This window comes from Atractosteus spatula, chromosome 11, assembly GCF_055471065.1.
Source record: "Atractosteus spatula isolate fAtrSpa1 chromosome 11, fAtrSpa1.hap1, whole genome shotgun sequence".
NCBI classification, from domain to species: domain Eukaryota; kingdom Metazoa; phylum Chordata; class Actinopteri; order Semionotiformes; family Lepisosteidae; genus Atractosteus; species Atractosteus spatula.
Genome location: NC_142716.1, coordinates 21,147,152 through 21,166,253, shown reverse-complemented (window position 1 = coordinate 21,166,253; position 19,102 = coordinate 21,147,152). Strand labels below are relative to the sequence as shown.

Below are 19,102 nucleotides of genomic sequence, written 5' to 3'. Positions count from 1 at the left end.
CTGAAGAATGTCTCTTTTGGGAATCCAAATGTTTGTGGAATTTCAGGACTTCTTGGAGGATTTCTCAGACTTGGGTCTTTTCAGAGTGGATTTAGAACAGCCTGATATCACCTCCTTGGGAAGCTGAACTTTACTGGAAACCACCTTCTTTTCATCTAAAAATGTAATCATATTATGTTTAGAAATGAATTACTACGTTTTTCTGATACTTTTTTTTACAACAATATAAGGTCAGTTCAAAGATAATGATGCAGCTTTATTTTATCATTCCTTATTAATGCACGTATTTCATCCATAATGAATGTTGAAACTAATAAATTCAATTTGTGGGGCTCCTGAATGGCTTAAGCAGTAAGGGTGTTCACTTTGAGTGAAGGTTGAGCTCTATGGCCCAGATGTTAGTTCGACACTGGGTCACTACCTGTCTTCGACAGGGATTTGCCAGGTGATGGTACACAACTTTCTTTCAGGTCTTGTGGAAATTGTGACTCCTGTGGTTGCTCAGCTGCTTGCAGACTTACAGAGGTGTGCGTAAGGGACATCAATCTGCGTTATATCCCCTGTCAGTAGCTTTAGAGCTTTCGGCATGACAAAAATGAATGGATTGATGAGCAGGGAAGTTAGAGTAGCATGCCAGAATATTCACATTCACCCTGTGCAGTATAGGAATTGCTGCTAGTGAGCCAAGACATGAAGACATAAATTTGAAAAATACAAATAAAAAACAACTGTGATCCTGTATTGTAAAGCTAGAGAAAGTTTCCTGTATTGAAAGTCTTTTGATTATTTTACAAAACTTGATTTTTTAATCTTCAGCATCCATTATTGTGTGCCTGCAAATAACAAATAAAAATCCATCTGTGTTTTTGTTTTTTATGATTCTGTGGGTACAGTATATTTAACCTTCAGCTACAGTGCGGATTGAGAAGGACAATGCTAAGGGGTGGATCACAAATAGTATTAAATATTGCACTTTACTTTAGGAAATGGAACCTACATTTACATATTTTACTATTTTACTAGTTTCCAAATTTTCTTGAAAGTTCCAAAAGTACCAACCAAAAGTGCCAACAAGTCCAGACATTGTAAATAGAGCATAAGTAATATAATGGACTAAATTATTAAAGTAGATTTTTTTATTCCATTCCTTCTCACAATCCTTTCAAAAACAGAACATGAGTTTTATACAAAATCTTAAATTAATCATAAAACATAACTTTGTCTTCAGTTGTGCACTGAATGAATGCATGATGGGTGTATCATGTTCAAGGAGAGATGTCAGATCGCTAGTCTCCAAAATACTGGCTTAGAAGAGAAAACTTATTTAAAAACCTTACCAAATTGTTTTTCTGTCTTTTATTACTGTTTTCAAAATGATTGTCTTCTGGAAAACAGTTTGAAGAACTTCTGTGTTTTTCTCACATGACAAATGACAACAGATGTCTCAAATTGTTGGAGACAGGAACATGGTAGCAGCTATAATTTAAGCAGCACTCAGATAAGTGCAAAATTCAAGTAGTGGAAGTATTTTTCAGAGTAAAATTCAAGTACAAGACTAAAAACACCAGAATAGCAAAACACAGTTCTATCCCGGTCATGACTCTCATTAGTGTCAGTGTTAATTAGTCCAGTGTTAAGTGACATTGATTATAGTTAATCAAAATGTTTAGACATTTGACCATTAACAAATCATGCAAAGTCAACCCTAAAACATATTTCTTTGTACAATTTATTGTAGCTTGTTTTAAAAATAATTATAAGCTTATTTTAAAAATAAGCTACACAGGATAAGGTGCATTGAAAGCACCAGTGAGTAATATGAGTGAGTAACATGCTTTTTGTACCAAGGAGTGTCTATAAATGCTTCATATAATTATTTAGTGAATAAATGCTGTCTAAATTCAGGTTATTAACTCATTTATAGATAATGATTTCTGACCATTCTGGATATTTTTCCAAGTGTTAGCTACAGTACCTTTTGCTTCTTATTTTATGTTTCTATCCAAAATAAACCTTAAAACATATCAGCATGTTAGTGTGCAGTATTATATTTTAAAATAGTTTTGAAAAGCAATGCCCAGGAAGTGTGCCATCCTGCTCACCCATGTCTTCGAGGTTGGTTCTGCCCTTAAGCTGCTTCTCCAGGTTCTGGATCTTCTCCAATGCGGATCGCAGCTGCTCCTCTGTGCTGAGGGCTTTCTTCTCTGCCCGTTGAGCCCTCTCCTCTGCACTCCTAGAACAACAAAGTACAGCCAGCTCACTAAGCAAATAGAGCTAACAGACTCAAATGTATCAAGGGGAAAATACTGCGTTCTACTTACTCCATTTTTGTAACATTTACTCCATATACTTACTCCATTTTGTAACTACTTCATGAGAGAGAATATAAATTGACATTGTTTAAATAAAGCTATGCAATACTTTTGCATTCCAGTATAATTAAGGTAACACTAAAGGGAAAGAGAATTTTAGGAAAATATGTGCATTATGTGCACATTGTTGAAGAAAAATCAAGCATAACATTTCTTATTTTGTGTTTGGTTAAAAAAACTCTTAATAACAAGAGGTGTTAAACTACAAGTGAGTTTTATGTGAGGTGAAAGAGAAACCAAAGCTGAAGAGTCAACCTGTGGTTCAAGGCACCATAGCAGAAATGTTAAGACTACATCTTTAAATGATCTAAATCTTAATTCCAATCAAACTACCATGATGACTGTTTTTTAAAAACATATTTAATTAATCAGGAGTAGTCATATTTGTTTCTTCCATTCTATTTGAATTGACATACAGATCCAGCCATTCAAAATGCGCGAAGTACTGTATGCTGCATCAAAACGTGGTAGGTGTGGCACATCATAACGCATCATACCGCATGTTAAAATAATAGTATCCGGAAGCACCTTGTAAAACTGTCAGGTGGAGCTAATAAAGCTTAAACCCTCATGTACAGCATTTGAGCTGTCGCCTGAAAATGACACTGATGTGCAAGAGAGGTGGATTAATTAATCAGGAGTAGTCATATTTGTTTTTTCCATTCTATTTGAATTGACATACAAATCCAGCCATTCAAAATGTGCGAAGTACTGTATGCTGCATCAAAACGTGGTAGGTGTGGCACATCATAACGCATCATACCGCATGTTAAAATAATAGTATCTGGAAGCACCTTGTAAAACTGTCAGGTGGAGCTAATAAAGCTTAAACCCTCATGTACAGCATTTGAGCTGTCGCCTGAAACAAATGACCACGGGCACTTTTCTTTCCCCCCTATATTCTCATGTGTGAGTAGAATAGGCGAACCTTCCAATGAAAGAAAGGTTCCTTTCGCCCAAGACTGGCAGGAAACAGTTCAAACTCGCCACACCCAGACTGTTAACTCGATCAACCATTTCGACATGTTCCTTTTAACTACATTGCTGTTAATATTGTAGCAATAGACAAAATGAAATGCTTGGAGTTTGTAATGTAGGGCGCTCTGAACGAGTTAAACTTTGATGCAGGACAAATAAATGTATTTCCCACAAACTATACTGTAGTGGCAGTACAGTAGCAGTTTGAATTTATTCATTGTTATTAATAAATCACTTAGCTTCAAACATGTTATGATATTTAGAAATATAAAAAATGTCAATATAGTGTCCATAATATTTGATATTTTAGTTTTTCAAAGAAATGTTTATTTGTAAGAAGAAAACATATGGTAACAGCTGGGTTCAAACCCCCAACCTCCAGCATGCAAGGCACATGCCTAAGCCATTACACCACACACATAATCATGTGGGAATGAGTTAAACTGATGCAGATATTTTAAAAGAAAATGTACTACTGTGATAATCTGAGCTATATGAATATAATTATATCGTTATTAATTTCTTTAGATATGCGATTCCACGTTATATTCTCTATTAATCAAATTCTAAAAAGTATGCATTTTTTTACTGCGATAACAAGTTAAGTATTCACAGAAATGGTTAAAACATTATAACTTTTTACGAAGTATATAAACTTAATATAGTCAGAAGGAGCACGTAATTTTTTTTCCAAAATAACCACAGTATGTAACTAAATGAAAGACTTTGATGCTTAAAATGTTTAGGAAGAAAGTGGAATACTGGTGTGTATTTTTTATTTAAACTACCAATACCAGCCATACACAGTTTACATTATATGTTTATGTTCCTAAATTAATATCATTTATGACCTTCAGATGCGTTATGCACCTCTTCTTTTTATGCTCAGCTACTAAAATTTCTCTTTAGTTGTAAAATTCCATATAAATATTCAATATTAAGTGGATTAAAACATGCACAGTAAAGAGATTATATGATTAAATCATATAATCACTAACAACCAATGCACCACGAGTGCACCTGTCGGTCATTTTGGCCAGCCAAATCACGCACTGCGGCACAACGCAGTGAACTGTGGTTAATTTCGTGCGGTACGGGGTTGTACCATGCATTTTGAATGGCTGCATACTCTTGCACTTGCTTTTAATAATTGAATTACCTATATCAGGAAAAATTACATAACTAAAGAAAGGAAAAAATGCAGAATTTTTTTGTATCTCACAAAAGCTCTTGCTGTAAAACGTCCACTGCAGCCAAAGCCTCAAATGCTCTTTGTGCATTGGGAGTCTCAGGACGATCTACCACTTCATCATCCTGCACAGAAAACATGTATTCATCTTCTGCACTGATATTAAGGAGCTGTCATCCATTAACTCAATACAAAAATAGAGCTAATGACTAAGTACAAAGATGCAAAGACAAGTGGTTACATTAAGAACAAATTATTATTTCAATCTTACCTTCTAAAGTTCTCAGATATTCTACTGCACAACAAAAGCTACAAAAGGTCTGGAGCTTTTAAACTTGCTTAAAAAACAAAGATTTTAGAATCAAATCAACCCTCATGGAACTATATATGAAATATGTGTGAAATATGAAAAGCCATTTAATTAAAGCATATTTAACAAATCTGATATCTCCACTCTAACAGTACACTCTGTAATTATAAAAATGAAAACTACACTTAATATTGGTAGCTGAAAAAAGGAAATATTTTTCATTACAGAACAAGAAAAGTAATACAAATCATAATGTTGTCTATACTGTTTTTCTCTTTCTTCACAACATGTAGTAATAGACTGGATTGGATTTTCTCTGAAAATCTCTCTGAACTCTAAAAAGAGAAAATGTATAAGATGTGCAGTAAATTCACCTCCTTCAAGGACACTGTCAACTCCCTCAGAGTCTTCTCTTGGATGTTGCCATCATGACCTATGAACCTCAGGGAGGATGTTTCCTTGCTAATCTCAACTGACTCAACAGGGCTTGCTCCAGCCTCCTGGAAGGAAAGCAGACACTGAGAAGGAACTTGTAAGCCTAAGTAGCTCCAGTTCATCATGTACATAATTGCTATGATGAGAACACAGGATGTATTCACAGGTCATTCAGACCATTCATTCAAAGTAAATTTTTGGTTAAAGAACCTTGTGAAGGATGCCAGCCTTGAGGGATGCTAGTGAACCTGACAATGTATCACACAAGCATCTCTTGTGGAAAACAATCTGAAGGAAAAAAGATAAAATTCCTAGCTTATGTTACCACTTTAGAAATGTGAATATCCATGTTCAGAGAGTGTAAGCAAAAATTATGCATAAAATACATTATTTTGATTCTAGAAAGAAAAAAGGTTTCGAGCTGTAAAATAAAATTGATATTGATATGGAAATGTATTTCATATAACTATGATTTAAAAATGTAAATCATTTTTGCCTTTTAAAAAAAAATTGAATTGACAGTTTTTTCTTATTATACCCATTTAATTTGGAAAAGCTAGCTGTGGCTTTTAATATGACAGTCACATACAAGAGGTTATTCTACAACTTGTTTTAGTCAATTATCTGAAGAACCCTACAATAAAACATTATAGACGTCTCTGTAATCACTGAACCACTCGGGCGGAGAGGTGGCTCTGTGGCTAAGGATCTGTGCCTGTGACTGGAAGATTGCTGGTTCAAATCCTGTGGCTGGCAGAGGAATCCTACTCTGTTGGGCCCCTGAGCAAGGCCCTTAACCCCAACTGCTCCAGGGGTGCCGTACAATGGCTGACCCTGTGCTCTGACCCCTAGCTTCTCTCCCTATCTGTGTGTCTGTGTCTCATGGAGAAAAGCTGGGGTATGTGAAAAGACAAATTCCTAATGCAAGAAATTGTATAGGGCTAATAAAGAAACATTAACATTATCAGAGTTTTGTGCTAGGTTACATTTTTTAGAATACCTTAACATATCAAGGACAGCAAAGCATTGTTTTTTTGTTATGTTACACTTCAAAAGGTGCATAAAGAGATTGTTGCACTTTATGAAATATAGGAATAGCAGCCAGGGGTTAAGCTCAATGTTCTTATGTTCTTCATATTAATATATAATAGAATATTTCATTTTCAAATGTTTGTAGGTGACTTGATTTATTAATAACAGATACTCTATACAACAAATCATCTGTAGGTGAAACTATGAAGGAGCTTTCCTGAGACCTCAGGGGGATGTCTGTCGGCTTCTCCAGTTGTCAGTGATTCATCTGTTTCTATTGACACCTAATGGAACAAAGTGCTGTTACTTTTCTACAAAAGGAAACCCTGTTTAATGCTGCCATCTATAGACAAGAACTATTTTTGCATGCTAAAGTACTGATATCCAAATATACTGTAAAGCCAAACACAACCTAGATGGAACAAATATTGCAAGCATGTATAGTATAGGAAAGCTGTGTCAGAAAAAAAAGTTTTTGTAAAATGTTTCTCAGTGGGTCAGTAAAAACAAAATGCAAGGTTCACAATTATGAGTGCCAATCAGAGACTTCAAGCTTCAAATAATTCTTAATGATAATAATTATTTTTAATGTAAGTTGTTAAGATGTTTGTGATGTTAAGTTGATCTCCTTTGTATCTCAGTTTTAATTTGGATATGAATGTGAAATAACTTCTGCATTATAGATGTGGTTAACGGAATGACACAGGATACACAAGGAGGAGACCTCACCACTGATTCCTCACTGTCTTGCACTGGGGGTAGATCTGTGACAAAGCTGACCACCTGAGTAGAGGGAGCCAGCTGCTCCAATGGGCAGCCTTTAATCTCTGACAGCAGGATTTGACATGTCTCCACCCACTCTGAGCACTCCCGCTATGAAGTCACAAAAAAGCATCAGACAAAATCATAACAACAGGGTCAGTAATTTTAATACCAGTAATAGGGAGGCTATGATAAAATACTATTGTTTATTTTTAATTAACCAGAAATAAGAAAAACAGGACAATGTGAACAATTGCAGTTTCTGTAAGTCAGGAACAAAGTGAAGAAAAAGTGCACAAACCTTCTGTAAACCTTTGGTGCTTCAAATTTTTAACATTCAATTGTGTATTTACATTTTTTCTGTGTTGTAAGACTTTACCCTTCTAGCACAACATTTTTCTGGTAGTTTCAATCACTTCTACCTGGAGTTTGGTGAGCTCATACAATCCGTCCACTGGCTCGTCTTCGGCCGTATGCTTCTGCAGGTCTTCTTCAACAATAGTCTGGCAAGAACTGCAAAGACAAAACAAAGACAGTCAGGTCATTGAATATTTAAACAATGTTCCTTCTTTTCACATGCTACAGTATTTAGAAGAGGAATAACTGTAATAAAACTCTTCCTGACATTCACACTTGATTATTATTTGCTCATTATTAGTCATGTGGGGATCATCTATTTAATGTGATCAATGCATAACGTACTTAGGCATGTTAGGTAAGTGGCACAGGTAGGAGAGAATACACTAAGGTGTTGTTTAGGAAGATACTAGAAATCATCTAGAAATATGTCCAGCAGAGTTCGGTGTGCTTTACAATTACATGTTTAATAAGGGTGTCAGTCATACCACTCGGATAAATTCAAAATGCAAACATATTTCAGACATGAGCAAATATGACTGAAAGACTATACTATCACTACTTCCTGTCATGATTTCTTTTAAATCCTGTAGTCTGGAGGTCACTCATTTTAATGATTACCTAGCTGTGGCTGGAACTGCCAAAGCACTGACACACAACTGACTGAGCTTTGCCAGAGGTGATGGTATTTCTAGCTGGATCAAACATTTTCTAAGATGGCCACCTTTGAACTTGCAACATTGTGAATGATACTGCAGAATATAACATTTTTAAGCATTAAATACAATAATCTCAATCTCATTTTTTTAAACAAAAATGACAAATGTTGCTTGGTTAGATAAGTGGTTTAATACATTAAGGACTCACTGTATTACTTAGTGCAATATCAAACACTATTTTTTGCAACCAACATGTAAGGCAGTGAAACTTGAAAAGCGTGAAACAATTCAAAATAATTTTGTCTTGTGCTGTACCTTGTTAAGTATTTTGAAAAGTGATCCAGTTTCTGTGTAAGATACATTGCCTCTTCTTCCAGCCTCTTAACAGCAACTGCATTTTTGGCCTCCTTCTCAGAGGATGGCTGCAGCTTTTTCTCATCACAGCAGTCAGGCACCATCTGGAGCAGCAAGTCTAAGATCCACTGTGTTAGGGAGATGTGTATGGCACTGCACTAGAGTCAACACACAATATGCAACAGAATTAGTGCAACCTGCTGCACAATGGAAGGGTACTTTAGGGTACAAGTCCTCTACTACATTTCCCTACACCCACAGTCATATCATGTAGCAGAGTTTGTATTATTAGTAACATCTATCTAATACTAATGATTACAGAAACTGAAATATAGAGCAGAACAGAAGAGAGTAGTAGAGTAGACATTACTATCAATTATTTTAAAAAACCTGTACAAGCGATACAATAAGTTACAGATACATTAGCTAAGGAAACCTTTGTTTATCTTATCTATGATTATCTCGATTAATTCATGTATGAACTGGTTTCATAACTCTGCTCTCCTCCCCACTGATAGCTGATGTAAGGTGAGCATTCTGGTGCACTATGGCTGCCGTGACATCATCCAGGTGGATGCTGCACATTGGTGGTGGTGTAAAGCGCCTTGAGTGGAGTGTCCAGAAAAGCGCTATATAAGTGTAAGCAATTATTATTATTATTATTATTATTATTATTATTATTTACTGTGTTTACTTTCAATACTATCTAAGATATACAGTACTAGAGCAGTGGTTCTCAAATTTTATGGACCAAGTACCACCACTGATCAAACCAAAGCATCCAAGTACCACCTACAAGTCATCTTCTCTTAGGAACCCCAGAAAATCTCAATGACCAACATGAGCGCGCATGTGCCCTCACACTCGCATACACATATAATAAATATTATAATAATACATTTTATTTGATATAGCGCCTTTAAAGGTGGCTTCTCAAAGCGCTTTACAGAATGAAAACAGGAACAACAACAATTAAAAATAAACAATAAAAAGCACCATTTCAGTGAGAGGGGTGAGCCTGTTTAGTCGAGCAAAGCAGATATGAATTCATTGGTCGAGCCTTGATACAATTCACAACAGAGTCTAACAGATTTTAAATCCTCAGCCATTTTCTTGATGGCAAAGGCCTCACTGTGGATGCTACAGTGTGTCCACTTAAAATCTGGAGCAACCTCTCAAATTCATGCATCTACAGTACACTGCTGTTCCGGCTTATCATCACTCTAGCAGCGTCTGTACAAAATCTGACGCATTTTATCCAGTCGATGCCATTCTCTTCAATAAATTCATTCAGAAGTTGAAATATGTACTCTCCTGTAGTTCTTGTTGGTAGCGGCTTACAGAACAGAAAGTCATCATGGGACATACCCTCAAACTCGTGTCTAACGTAAACGAGCAAATTGGCCAAATCAAAGGCATCTACAGACTCATCTAATTGCAGTGAAAAGTATCTGCTTATCTTAACCCGTTCTATAAGCGTATTTTTGATATCATCTGCCATATCAATAACTCTGTGAGTGACTGTCTTTCGGAGGGGGCAGCAGGTCGAGCTGTTTAGCAGCTTTTTCTCCACACATAATACGTGTCAGCTCTTTTGCCAACGGTAAACAAAATTCTTCACATTACTTGCTTTAGCAGTCCACAAACTAGCATTTTTCCCAGTTTCCGTTTCAGGATTCCATCTCAGAAGTTAAAAAAAGGTTTTATTTTTATTTTGGCAACGAAACACAGACTCTCAGTGTAGTTTTCTCAAATTAACCTAGAACAGTTCTTAAATATTTTTCTGTTATCTTTCACGCTTTCCTGTGCTCACAAGATTGCCAGCATTCGTAGTACGCATTTCTATGCTTTCCTGTGCTTAGAACATTGGCATTGTTCCAAAATCACACACATTCTCTTACCTCCCTATTTGCTGGAGATCACATTTTTTACATACAATTGGTCACTTACGTGACACATTTCTATAGAATGGTATAGAATTACATAGTAGCTCTTGTCTCCACTCAAGTATTAGCGCGCTGTATAGTAGTATGTAGGCTGCATATTCGACACAAACGAATTACGAATTATTAAAATAGAAAATAGGAAAACCCGTCCCAATTCTGAAATCATGTGAATCACAATACCACAGAGGCATAGGAAATATTTATGTGAACTGTTAAGGCAATTTTGTGTATCTAAATTTAGGCTTGCCACAGCACAGAGCTTGAATGCTTACTCAATCATTTTATTTTTTGTTTTGAATGTACAGAGTAGGTTGTGCGAGGCAAAGTATGACTTAAACCTTCTTCCATAGATTGTGTAGGCATTTATATAATGCCTTCTTGTTTTCAGCTGTCTCTGAAAGAGTTGTTTCACCTGCACCCTCCACCTTGGCTTGTGAAGACTAATGCTAAAAGCACATCAAAGAAAAAACTTAAACACTACTAGTTAGATAAAAAGCTCAACATGATAGTTGTACAATAAGATCATAAAGCCAATTGAGTAAGGAAGAAGTACTCTCCTTTATTATGTTTTCGATGTAAATTATTTGATGTATTTTGATGATACAGATGCAGCCATTCAAAACAAGCGAGATATGCTGCAGTAAAAGGCGGTGGGCATGACGCGTTACAACGCGTCATATGGCATCATACCGTATCATACTGTGGTTATGATAATAGTATCTGGAATCACTGCCAGGTAAAGCTAATAAAGCTTAACCTCTCATGTACAGTATTTGAGCTGTCGCCAGAAAACGCCTGGTTTCAAATTCCAGTCACTGCTGAAGGACAATCTTTTTCCAATTAAGAATTTAAGTTGTATACTCTGTAGACTTTTAATAATTTTAAACTGTGTATTACATTATGTTAATTATTAAACATTAAAATTCGGTATATTTTATAAAAGCAAGATTGCTCAGTTGGACAAAAGTACACAACCTACCACCTTTATCATAAATATTTTAATTATGCAGAAATATTTTATGCATCAAAGTCTTTATGGAAGATATTACTAATAGTATTAATAATGAATGACCTTGGACAGGCTGTAAGCTCAAAGTATTACCGTGGTCCACTTTCTTTGTGACTGTCTTTGTAAACGAAAATATTTTTTCATTGACAAAAAGGAACACCACAGCATTACGTTGATCCGATAACGTATTCGTTTCCAATCATACAAAGTAAGTTTTGAGAATCTCCAATTCACCATGTCTTTCATGTGCTCATAAACTATATTAATTTACAAACATGGGCGGAGTGGTGGCACTGTGGCTAAGGATCTGTGCCTCTGGCTGGAAGGTTGCTGGTTCAAATCCCACAGCCAGCAGAGGAATCCTACTCTGTTAGGCCCCTGAGCAAAGCCCTTAACCCAAACTGCTCCAGGGGTGCTGTACAATGGCTGACCCTGTGCTCTGACCCCAAGCTTCTCTCCCTGTCTGTGTCTCATGGAGAGCAAGCTGGGGTATGTGAAAAGATGAATTCCTAATGCAAGAAACTGTATGTGGCTAATAAAGTGATCTCTCACCTTAAACATATTATGTAAACTGTATATGGCTGGTATTGGTACTTTAAAGAAAAAATACCAGTATTCCACTTTCTTCCTAAACATTTTAAGCATCAAAGTCTTATATGTTGTAATTTTGGAAACGTTTTTATGTGCTCCTTCTGACCATATTAAGTTTATATACTTTGTAAAAAGTTATAATGTTTTAACCTTTTCTGCGAATATGCTCATTATCAGAGTAAGCAAAAGCATACTTTTAGAATTTGATTAATAGGGAATATAATATTATAATGATAATGATAACTGACTCATGATAATGATCTGTTTATTCAGCTGTGCGAGCCATGTCAACAAAAGCAACTTTCAACAGCTGTTCTGCATGGCATTATTATATATTTTGACTCCTAGCTATGACATACAGGTAAAGGGAAAAAGACAAAACACAAGAATTTGATGCAGGTTTTTAGCAAGAAAGTGGAATATGCTACCACCACCAGCCATATAAATATGTTATATTTATATTCATACATTAATATTGTTAATAACATTCAGAAACATTTTATTTTCAGCTACCAAAATTTCCCTACTCCATATTAAGTAGATTTAAAAAAGTACAACAGATTAAATGAAGCTAATGTTTTCACTAACATCTAATACACATCAAGTGCCACCTATCAATCTTCTTTGGACAGTGAAGATTCTTTGGGCAGTGTAAAAAATCACACCACGGCATGGTGCAGTCATTTTGTTACGGCAATGAGTTTTGAAGTGCAATCTGAGTGGTTGTGTCATTACATTAATTTACATTCCTTAATGTATACTGAAGTGCTACCCTTCAATACACTGTACAAAGTCAGCATCCTCTCACCTCCTCTTTAAGCCTGTAGTTTTCATATTCGATAATGTTTGACAGCATTGACAGAAATTCTTGCTGCTTGTGAAAAGCCTCCTCGATGTCAACTCTGAAATACATGTAGTGAAATTTGAGAACATGCAACAAAATTACATCAGCTAGCCAGATTCATACAAACAGAAGTCAGTGCTGATTTCTGTAGACAACACTCTCTAAGCAGCAAAATAAGACGATTGGCTATTACAAAAACATAAAAATCACATATTTTTCCCTAAGTGCATTCATCGTCTCTTTTCAATAAATAATGAGTCAATATTACTGTCAATAACATAATTACTTGTGAACACTGGTAGACTCTCATCTCCATCACAGGTTGATCAGAATGGCCTACTTAATCTAATTTTGACAATCCTCAACTCTGAAATTAATGTGGGAAGTGAAGTAGTAGTGAAGTAGTGCCTTGGTCTTAGAAAACAGACCTTATACCATGAAAGGCTTGAAATGAATATGGTGGGGATATTAAAAAAAACATTTGATTATATTCCATGTTCCAATGAAATAGTGCAGCTCAGGTATTTCATAGCATGAGATGTTAAATCTTGTAGGTTGGATAATAACATAACCTTAACTTTCAAATAAGGTTTACCTGACATAGGCCTTCTGCTTCAGTTGGTCACTCTCTGGGTGAGTGCAATCTATGAGCTGAAAAGTTTCCTCGACAAATGTGCTCCAACCAGAAAAGGCCTTTTGCAATTTCAGCCAATCAGAATAGGGCAATCCACCTGAAAGTCCACTAACAGCAGAAAGCCTTGAGGACCAGAATTCCATTTCCCCAACCAAAGACAACATAATCTTATGGATTCCTGTATCAAAAAAGTTAAGAATAAAGATGATAAATGAAGGGTTTTCATCAGCATCAACTGTGAAAATAGTAGTCAATGAGAAGGAATCACTCAGATCAATTTCTTTTGCTTATTATCATTATTATTATTATTATTATTATTATTATTGTTATTATTTTTATTTTATCTTGTTTGTTTGCTTATTACTCCATGGATGTTTATGAAAAATTGATTTAAATTTATTTAAACACATGGGTGACCTATGGTTAAAATACAGCTATCTTCAAAGAAGTAATGTCTTTGACAAAATTCTTTTTTAAATAAAGTTTCTGAACTCCCTGAAGTGCCAACTAAAATTTACAGCTGGCTATGACATACCATCACTGTTGCCCTGGAGTGCCTCACCCCGGCCACTGACAGAAACTGAAAATCAGTCAGAACTATTCAAAACACACCTGGAGTCACAACTGGGCATCTTCCAGTTTTTCAGAAAATTTAAGGATAATTTGGAGATGTGTCAAACCAACAAACCAACAAACTGAGTGAAAGTTTGTATGGACACAAGGCTGTTTTTTAAATTAATTTCTCTATATTGTTAGTATTTATACCAAAAAATTAACTTTGTCTTTCTACGAAGTGCTTGGATGAGATATAGGTTTTGATTGCTCTTTGTAAAGACTCATGTCCTATCAGTTGTTCATTTGAACTTATAGTTCAAAAGCAGCAATGAACACATTTCTAATAAATGTTTATATTATATTTTCAAAATACTCTAATCTGTTGTACTACTCATTTAGAGTAGTGTATTCATTACTGATTATCTTACAACACAGGTGCTGCAGAGCGGTGGGCAGACAGGTTGAAACAGGTTTATGGAATGCAATGGGAGCAGCAAGCCAGGGTAGACAGGTTGGCAAGGTTATGAGCTGACAGGCTTGTGAATCTGAGAGTTGTTTGAAAAGGAAGGATGCATGGAAGCAGCATGGAATAAGCCTATTACCTGTTCCTTTGCAGCCTACGAATGCTGACGCAGCTAGCCACCTGAACTACTTCATCTCTAGTAATATTTTACCAGCTAAAAGAAAGCATTCAGACACTATTTTAAACTGTGGGTGGGTTACCACTCTCTCCAGTGATTCTGATTCCTAGTTGCTTGTGCAGCTCCTCCAGAATTCTGCCGAGGTCCATCATCATGATTTGGCAATGGGAAGTCTCCCCATCAGGCCCAGGGTGCCTCCTGAACAGCACCAGGGCCAAATCCATCCACTTCTCCTGCAGCTGCACCATGGTCTTCAGTGTTTCCTGACTGGACAGCAGCTTATCCCCTCCATAGCGCTCACACTCATATGTGAGCATCTATAAAACAAATATGGGACCTGTTAAAAAGTGCTGTATCATCTGTCTGATCAAGATTGTGAAACAGATTTTGAAGAAGCAACAATGGCACATTTTCTTAGGTACCTATTGTAGTGTTCTTTAACTCAGGTCTACAAGTGTCACATCCATCAGGTCTTCTAGATCCTTTAAATCACTACTTTATATTTGGGAAGATCATTAAACTGGTGCAGCTGGATCTAACCGAGAGTATTCTAGCCCTTGAGAGGCAGATATTCAGACTAAAGGAAAGCACTCTTCACAAGTTAGATAAATTGTCTAGGACTCAAGAACAAATACAGTCAGGCAAGCAGAACTGTTTATGTACATATAAGTCAAGGGATAAGACTTCATCACATCACATCACATCACAGAGAAGAGCCTCACTTCTTGCCATTGCTTTAAGTCCTGGAATAAATCCTGCTCTAACTCCTTCTGAGATCCTTCATTTGCTCTGTAAAAAAGGTAGATATTAGAGAGACCTGATTAAACTTTGATTTAAAATGTAATATTTTTATGAAACATGAAATATTTCATACATTTTGCATGGCAGGTATATCCATATATAGTACAATATATATTAGGGGCAAGTAATAGGTTTATTCCATGCTGAAAAGAGAAGAAAGAAACCACAGCATTTCAGCTGTGGAGCCTTCTTCAGGTGTGATATATTAGTTCAATTTATACCAATACAAGAACCCTTTAAATAAGTTGGAAGTTAAGTTGTGAAGACTTGTGAAGCACCCATGCAAATGTACTCACTTGGCTTTTTCCTCACACAATTTCTGCCACTTGGCAATCCTTGCTTCAATCAGCTTCACTTTTTCAAAAACAGAGTTCTCTGACTGCCGAAGGTCCTGCATAAAATGACCCACCAATGACTTCCACTGATCTGCCAGTTGTAAGATCTGGCCTAAGTCTGCTGTGTCCTGGAAATCAGGTGCAGGAAGAGAGAGTTTCAAGAAATCAGCTTTTTCTGGGAGTAGACTGGAACACACATGAAGCACAAGGAAACATGCTCATTTTTATCAGTGCTAATCCCTAGTTTACTTAATGACTGAAAGCTCATAATATATACTGTATGCTCAAGGGTTTGAATGGTTATATTCCAAACAAATAAACAGCTTGTTTCCTTTTCTTTGTACAGTGTGCTCAGATCTGTTGTTTTTTGCACAGTAATAAGCTTACTCCATCCATCCATTATCTAACCCATATTATCCATATCCTAACTCAGCAGCAATGGGAATAAGAATATACCCCAGATAGAGCACCAATCTTTAATGGGGGACACTCAAGCAGAAAGACACAAACACTCACTGAGTTTGGGCTGTGGGAGGAAACTAGAGCTCCTGGGGGAAATCTACGCAAACGCCAGTGCTGCAAGACAGCATTGCTAACTACTGTGCTACGGTGCTGCCTTATTAAGCTAACATTATAAAAAAATGGACGTGAGTGTTTCTGTCATTCACAACTACCTGGGTTTCTTGACTGAGCAGGTAATGTTACTTTAAGGAATTCCCCGTTTAAAATGAAGTTTCTGTGTACCCCAACCAAGAGCCACATTAAGTGAAAAAATCTTAAGTGAAATATTAGACATTCGAGCATTAGAAACTAGTGATTCAATTACTAGTGATACAATTTTATTTGTGGTTTATACAACTAACAAAAATTACAGTTATTTATAACATTAAAAATACCGTTCTTATGTTAATGTTACAAATGAAAATAGTGCTGTCTCTTTATGATGTTTCTAATAAACCACATAAGGCAGTGCAGAGGTGCAGCTGAAAAATAGTCTTTAAAAGGGTCATCAATAAAACCTCTTTAGATCTGAATTTGTGTACCTTTAATATATCCTGTGGTATGTTCATGATGATAAAAATTAGTTTGTAAATTAATATCAGGCAGGTTTCATTACTGTTTCTATAAATCTGAGAAATCTGAGTTTTCAATCTTGGACTCACACAGGGTAATTAACATAACTAAAAATAAATGTGGGTAATATTTTAAAATTTTTAACCAGGATTTTTAATTTGTTTCATTGCTATATAAAGTAACAATACAAAGGACTGATTAATAAATTGGGCACATTTTATCTGAGAGTTTAACAGATAACTGATTTAGAGTAGAAAGAGAGTTGAAAGATAAGAAAATGGCAGAGGCCTCTCACTAAATGATAAACATGCTTGAGACAGCTAGATTTCAAAATATTTTTTTATCATTTAGAATAGGCTATAACACAAAGTTTTTTTTTTTTAATTTAATCTGATCCTTACCTTGGACATCAGGAGAATTGTAAAATGTTCTGCTGTTTTAGACCATGTCTGTTCACTAATATGAAGTTTACTTGCAAAGTGGAGATTATTTGCTTTAATTACCTGTAGAAAATGAGAGAATGTCATCACACCAACTGCATTTTATGGTGAAAAGGCCTTCAGGCACATAAAGTGAAACGTGTAAGTATTGGTAAAATGAATGACATTTGTCATTTTTGCTGTGTACTATTGAAATTTATATTTTAAAAAGATAAAAGATTAGGAAAAAGTACAGAATACCATCTTTTATTTCTGAGTATTTTGTGCAAACATGTAAACCATGTTTTTATGTTCAACCTCCTCCAATTTCTGATCAGCACAGGTATTGGAACAAATTAATTTAAAGTTAGTTAGTACTTGGTTGCATACCCCTAATATGTTAAGATTGCTTAAAGTCTGCAACCAATTGGCATTACCAGATTCTTTGATATGTACAGTACCTTTGAGATGCATTGCCAAGGCTTAACTGCAGCCACTTTCCTTTGTTACTTATTTGTGAGATTTTCTGACTTTAGTTTCTGCTTCGACAAGTAAAGTGCATACTCAGGAGATTGAATTGGCCGGTTCAAAAGTTTTCACATCTTATTGATGAACTCCTTGGTTAATGTGCAGTATTTGTTTGGATCTTTGTCTTGTTTCTATAGACTTCCGAATTCAATCACTGCTATCATTAGTGACATCTTTAATAAAACCAGTAAGCCAGTTTCAGAGGCAAACATGCATGACACTACCTCCAGCATTTTTCAAAGATCGGGTGGTATGCTCAGGTTAATTTGTAGTACCTCTCTTTTTCCACTGTTTTGTCTTTCTGTGATTGATAAAGGTTTCCATAAAACTTTAATATTTGTCATTTACCGACTTCTCATGTTGTCTACTATGGAAGCGCATTTCTGCCACCAAGGAAAAAAAAATCCTTGCCCTTATCTCATAATTACGACAAACTCATCTCTTAATTATGAGAAAACTATCTCGTAATTATGACATAGTCATTCCTGCATACTTTATGTGATCACGTGATAGCACAATTGTCATATAATACCTATATTGTGACGTGAGGACTGATTGCATATATAACTGTTCATACCATCATAGCTTTGATCACTAGGTCCCACAAAACCGGTTCTCATGCTTATAAAAATTTCTTTCATATTTGCTAAAGTTTGCAAGATTTCATTATGACTAAACCCCAGTCGAAAGCAAATTTGTACAAATTCTGCAGCAATCGATATTCAATTAAATTCAATTCAAGCTTTATTGTCCCCTAGGGGAAATTTGTTTTATGGCACAGTCAAACACAACACAATGACAAATAAACATCATCAAAAGAGAAGAGAATACAGGATAAAAGAAACAAGAGACAAGGTACAGTAGTTACTTTGCATTAAGAGTGTAATTGCAGTGGGAATGAAAGATTTCCTGAGTCTGTTGGTTTTACACCTGGGGACACAGAGGTGTCTCCCAGATGGAAGAAGTGTGAATTCGCAATGGAGGGGGTGAGACACACTCCATGATGCTTTTGGCTTTCTTAGCAAACCTCTGTTTGTAAAGGATGCTTAAGTTTATTTGATTATTCCCGATTATTTTGCCACTTATATTCACTAATTTACCCAGCCTATTACAATTACCAGTACTTGTGTTGCCAAACCAACAAGTGAAGCAGTATGTTAAGACACTTTCAATGAATGATTTGTAGAAGAGTGTAAGAATGGTTTTATCTACCTTAAAGTAACTGAGTTTTCTAAGAAAGAAAAGTCTCTGTTGGTCTTTTATATACAGTAGATAGT

At 35.8% G+C, this 19,102-nt stretch overlaps 1 protein-coding gene across 1 annotated transcript in view; it reads right to left on the bottom strand.

Annotated features, from left to right (window-relative positions):
* Positions 1-42: 42 nt before the first annotated feature.
* The window catches only part of axdnd1 (axonemal dynein light chain domain containing 1), a 58,018-nt gene continuing 38,958 nt past the window's right edge, over positions 43-19,102 (bottom strand). Inside the window, exons 12-24 of the mRNA XM_088927561.1 lie at positions 17,280-17,381; positions 15,766-15,932; positions 15,391-15,457; positions 14,751-14,985; positions 13,434-13,650; positions 12,803-12,896; positions 8,410-8,606; positions 7,495-7,591; positions 7,046-7,189; positions 5,224-5,349; positions 4,573-4,664; positions 2,103-2,233; positions 43-155 (exon numbers count right to left, since the gene is read on the bottom strand). Coding sequence (XP_088783687.1) covers positions 43-155; positions 2,103-2,233; positions 4,573-4,664; positions 5,224-5,349; positions 7,046-7,189; positions 7,495-7,591; positions 8,410-8,606; positions 12,803-12,896; positions 13,434-13,650; positions 14,751-14,985; positions 15,391-15,457; positions 15,766-15,932; positions 17,280-17,381 — 1,782 coding nt within the window. The remainder of the gene's footprint in view (positions 156-2,102; positions 2,234-4,572; positions 4,665-5,223; positions 5,350-7,045; positions 7,190-7,494; positions 7,592-8,409; positions 8,607-12,802; positions 12,897-13,433; positions 13,651-14,750; positions 14,986-15,390; positions 15,458-15,765; positions 15,933-17,279; positions 17,382-19,102) is intronic.